At 41.3% G+C, this 5,284-nt stretch overlaps 1 protein-coding gene across 1 annotated transcript; it reads left to right on the top strand.

Annotated features, from left to right (window-relative positions):
- The first annotated feature begins 1,173 nt into the window (after positions 1-1,173).
- On the top strand, positions 1,174-4,299 carry fabp2 (fatty acid binding protein 2, intestinal). Its single transcript, XM_078213807.1, has 4 exons — positions 1,174-1,313; positions 2,004-2,176; positions 2,418-2,525; positions 3,956-4,299. Exons 1-4 carry the CDS (start codon positions 1,247-1,249, stop codon positions 4,004-4,006), a joined length of 399 nt encoding a protein of 132 aa, XP_078069933.1. The 5' UTR covers positions 1,174-1,246; the 3' UTR covers positions 4,007-4,299.
- The last annotated feature ends 985 nt before the right edge of the window (positions 4,300-5,284 follow it).

Raw genomic sequence — 5,284 nt, 5'->3', positions numbered from 1 at the left:
GGTGTTGTGAATAGTTTGGAGGGATGTCAGAAGTTGCAGCGAGACATAGATAGAATGCAAGACTGGGCGGAGAAGTGGCAGATGGACTTCAACCCGGATAAGTGTGTGGTGATCCATTTTGGCAGATCCAATGGGATGAAGCAGCAGTATAATATGAAGGGTACCATTCTTAGCAGTGTAGAGGATCAGAAGGACCTTGGGGTCCGGGTCCATAGGACTCTTAAATCGGCCTCGCAGGTGGAGGATGCGGTCAAGAAGGCGTACGGCGTACTGGCCTTCATTAATCGAGGGATTGAGTTTAGGAGTCGGGAGATAATGCTGCAGCTTTATAGGACCCTGGTTAGACCCCACTTGGAGTACTGTGCGCAGTTCTGGTCACCTCATTACAGGAAAGATGTTGAAGCCATTGAAAGGGTGCAGAGGAGATTTACAAGGATGTTGCCTGGATTGGGGGGCATGCCTTATGAGGATAGGTTGAGGGAGCTTGGTCTCTTCTCCCTGGAGAGACGAAGGATGAGAGGTGACCTGATAGAGGTTTACAAGATGTTGAGAGGTCTGGATAGGGTAGACTCTCAGAGGCTATTTCCAAGGGCTGAAATGGTTGCTACGAGAGGACACAGGTTTAAGGTGCTGGGGGGTAGGTACAGAGGAGATGTCAGGGGTAAGTTTTTCACTCAGAGGGTGGTGGGTGAGTGGAATCGGCTGACGTCGGTGGTGGTGGAGGCAAACTCGTTGGGGTCTTTTAAGAGACTTCTGGATGAGTACATGGGATTTAATGGGATTGAGGGCTATAGATAGGCCTAGAGGTGGGGATGTGATCGGCGCAACTTGTGGGCCGAAGGGCCTGTTTGTGCTGTGGCTTTCTATGTTCTATGTTCTATGTTCTAACACAGCAACAATTTTTACATTACATATTGATAGCAAGCAGAGATAAGCAGCCGACAATGGCTAGCAAAAGTTATGCAATTGCATAGTCTACCCCAATATTTCTGGAAAATTGTAAAAGAGAATAGTTTTTTTTGTTTTAGAATTATCACTCAATTTAATCAAATCCTGCTCCATAAACTTTAAAAGTAATATCCCATTATAATGTCCTTGGTGCAAGTCATGTGTGGCAATTGAACTTTACCCAGACACATCATGATCATGCTGATAAAATCTTGGCTTTGATTAACCTGCAAGCTTTATAAGTGGAGACTGGAGAGGAGATTCGGCACTGGAGAGAGGAGTTCAGTCTCAGTAAAACATGGCATTCAACGGTACCTGGAAGGCTGAAAAAAATGAGAACTATGATAAGTTTATGGAACAGTTGGGTAAGTATGACATTAGAAGATCAAAGACTATATAGTTTATAAGTGTACAAACAAATACAAGATTAAATACATGCAATTTACAAAAAAATTGTAAACTGTAGGTAATGTCACAAAAAGAGAAAAGCAATCTGTTCTGTCGGTCGAAGCAAAACAAATTTATTAGAACTTTGGCATTTTTTGTTTTTGTTATTTGAAATAATGCTCTGTTAAATGAATAATAAAATTCAAAGTCTGCTCATTTTAATTGCCATGAAACAGATGATGATAGCCAGGCTAGCCATCAGGAGGACAAAGCAATCCAAAATTTTAACGAGCTTACTAATGCCAAAAACCATTGCTGGCAAATTGGCTCATTCATTAACAGGAACTTTATAAGAAACAAATTTACAGCTGACTTGATTTCAAGTCTTCTTTTGTATCTGAATAAACTTAAATGCCAAGATGTAACGTGTTAACACTATTACTGCAAAATCTTGTGTATGTAAGCACCAATAACTCAAGTTCTATTCCGAAAAATAATTTGGTTTTCTTCACGGTTCACTTTGCTGCCTCTCCTAACCTGAATTTTAAATATTACGAATATTCATAGTCATTATTACAAAGGAAAAATTAAATGCTACAAAAGGCGTTCAAAATAACCTGCTTCTATTTTGATTTTAATAACAGTACAGCTCTCAATTTAATTCCCAGGGGTAAATGCTGTGAAAAGAAAGCTCGCAGCCCATGATAACCTGAAGCTTACAATTCAGCAAGATGGGAATAAGTTTACTATCAAAGAGTCCAGTACCTTTCGAACAAAAGACATTGAGTTCACACTGGGGGTAGCATTTGACTACAGCCTGGCAGATGGAACAGAATTGAATGTAAGAATCAAAAACAGTTTTTATTGCTGCTGTTCAGATTAATAAAAATAGCATGCAATTAATATTGCTTAAGAAGGTTGGAGGGAGTGATTACAATCGGTTTGTGGACTTTCTCCTTTTACAAATTACGTTACTTCCGCGCTGAGCACTCTTATGCTTGATTTAATCGGCTTAATCACATAAAATGTCTGGAAAAGTAATTTTCATTTTGGAGCTAATCGAAAGTGCTTCTCTGCTCTAGGGTTCATGGACCATTGAGGGGGACAAGCTTGTTGGAAAGTTCACCAGAACGGACAATAGCAAGGAACTCCTGACGACAAGGGAAATTATTGGTGGTGAACTTGTTCAGGTAAATTCACTGTCGGGTGTCAGTGATATCATTGAGGAATCATAGAATCCCTAGAGTGCACAGAGGTCATTTGGCCCAGTGAGTCTGCACCAACTCTCTGACAGAGTACCTTACCCAGGCCCTTTCCCCCATCCTATTCCCATAACCCGACACATTTACCATGGCTAACCCACCTAAAGTGCACATCTTTGGACTGGGAGAAGAAACCGGAGCAGCTGGAGGAAACCCACAAGGAGAATGTGCAAACACCACACAGTTACTCAGGGCCGGAATTGAGCCCAGGTCCCTGGCACTGTGAGGCAGCAGTGCCACCATGTCAGGTAGAAGAAGAATCTGTAAAAATATGACCAATTGCTGAGTGTATTATTTCACTGCATTTAGACATTTACTAATAAATAGCCTCAAGAAATATGACTCATTTACAAATTCTGGTATTTTTCAGTTTTTGTTGTTCAAGCTCTTGAAGAAAGAACTTGTATTTCAGATCAGTCTGAAGAAAACGCTTCACCATTAGATTACCTTAGTATTGCTGAAGAGACATCTTGACAAAAGCTTTGACGTTTCTCTTTTTTCAGCAATGCTCAAGTTCTGTACCACCAATTATTTAGATTACCTTTGAAATGTCGCCACTTTTTTGCAAGTGCCAATATCACAAACAGTGATAATGGGAAAATAATTGTCATTTTTAGTAATGTTGGTTAAGGGTTAAATGTTGGGTAGAACACCAGGACAATATTGTCATGGTATCTTCTACATCCACTTGGACAAGCAAGTGGAACTTCCATTTTATCTGATAGTCTTTCAACAGTACAGCACTTCCTCACTACTGCACTTAAGGGTTACCAAGATTAAATGCTCAAGCCCAGATTTTCACTTGAATCCACAACCTCCTGACTCAGAGGGAAGACTAATACCATTAAATCAAGTGGACGCTTCAACTCCAGTGCTAATCAGAGAACTGGCTTGGAAGATTTATCAGCCCTGACAGTTTAAGGTGACTAATTTATCACCCAAAATATCAATGCTGTTGTAACCCAGGAAGGGACGGGGTAGAGTGAGAATTTTTCCTGCTAGATTCCTCTGCGACATGACCCAAACGGATTTCCCCGCTCAGTATCACTTGACTATCTCAGTGAATTCTAATGTGATTCCCACTTGCAAGAGGAAGCTCACCTAAAGATGGACAGGCTTGAGGAACATGTGGCAGCATGATCAACTTTCATCTCCTCGGGGCCTTTCAAATTTAAATGTCGCAGGCGTTATATTATTTTCCATAACATGATGTGTATCATATTTTTAAAATAGAAAATATTCCCTTCTCCAAGTGTTGCCAATAGCAGAGAACAGTTCAGCACATCTTAGGTTTACTATTGTGAAAAGTTACCTCAGAATTAAAACTGGTCCAATAACTTGTTTGAAATCTCTTTCAGGCTTACTCGTATGATGGAGTTGATGCCAAGAGATTCTTCAAGAAGGAGTAGAAACCTGTTGTTATCTATTCATCATTGCCATGAACCTCTGAAAACTCTTGAGTAACAATTCTAGATTGATGGACATTTCATATTTTCATTGCATCTGTCTGGCAATACAATATAATATGAGGCAAAACAAAAGCTGACACTTCAAAACCGGTCAATAGTTGTAGACTTAGCAATGGCAATAAACTTGCATCCATTGGTTCACCACAAGAGCAGATGTAAGTAATAAAATGTACAGGTTGAAGTCAATCTGGTTATTTTCCAACAAAGAATAAAAGTTTTCTATATTGCTAAAAGGACTTGGTGATTGTTTATCATTACCATTTGAAGTGGTACATGCACAATTACAAATGCTTCTCACATTATGCATATAATCTACGGGGAGACATTCCGATTCTGAAACTATATATTCTTTACTTTTCCTGCTGATATTATTCAACATGCAAGATTTCAAGAAGAAACCGTGCAGGCGGCACGGTAGCGCAGTGGTTAGCACTGCTGCTTCACAGCTCCAGGGTGCCAGGTTCGATTCCCGGCTCGGGTCACTGTCTGTGTGGAGTTTGCACATTCTCCTCGTGTCTGTGTGGGTTTCCTCCGGGTGCTCCGGTTTCCTCCCACAGTCCAAAAGATGTGCGGGTTAGGTTGATTGGCCAGGTTAAAAATTGCCCCTTAGAATCCTAAAATGCGTAGGTTAGAGGGATTAGCGGGTAAATATGTGGGGGTAGGGCCTGGGTGGGATTGTGGTTGGTGCAGACTCGATGGGCCGAATGGCCTCCTTCTGCACTGTAGGGTTTCTATGAAATTGGACATAGCTCTTGGGGCTAAAGGGATCAAGGGATATGTGGGGGGGAAAGGGGAATCAGGATATTGAATTTGATGATCAGCCATGATCAGAATGAATGGCACAGCAAGAAATCTCACAACACCAGGTTAAAGTCCAACAGGTTTATTTGGTAGCACGAGCTTTCAGAGCGCTGCTCCTTGCATCAGGTGAGTGGGAGTTGGGTTCACAAACAGGACATAAATAGACACAAACTCAATTACAAGATAATGGTTGGAATGCGAGCCTTAACAAGGTAATCAAGTCTTTACAGGTACAGACAATGCAAGTGGAGAGAGGATTAAGCACAGGTTAAAGAGGTGTGAATTGTCTCAAGCCAGGACAGTTAGTGAGATTTTGCAAGCCCAGACAAGTTGAAGGTTACAGATAGTGTGACATGAACCCAAGATCCCGGTTGAGGCCGTCCTCATGTGTGCGGAACTTGGCTATCAGTTTCTGCT

This window comes from Mustelus asterias, chromosome 1, assembly GCF_964213995.1.
Source record: "Mustelus asterias chromosome 1, sMusAst1.hap1.1, whole genome shotgun sequence".
NCBI classification, from domain to species: Eukaryota; Metazoa; Chordata; class Chondrichthyes; order Carcharhiniformes; family Triakidae; genus Mustelus; species Mustelus asterias.
This window is presented reverse-complemented; position numbering and strand designations above follow the sequence as displayed.

Coding starts and splice junctions, on each gene's coding strand:
- fabp2 (XM_078213807.1), top strand. CDS start 1,247: ATGGCATTCAACGGTACCTGGAAGGCTGAAAAAAATGAGAACTATGAT. Junction 1,314..2,003: donor TAAGTTTATGGAACAGTTGG/GTAAGTATGACA, acceptor TTTAATTCCCAG/GGGTAAATGCTGTGAAAAGA. Junction 2,177..2,417: donor CAGATGGAACAGAATTGAAT/GTAAGAATCAAA, acceptor TCTCTGCTCTAG/GGTTCATGGACCATTGAGGG.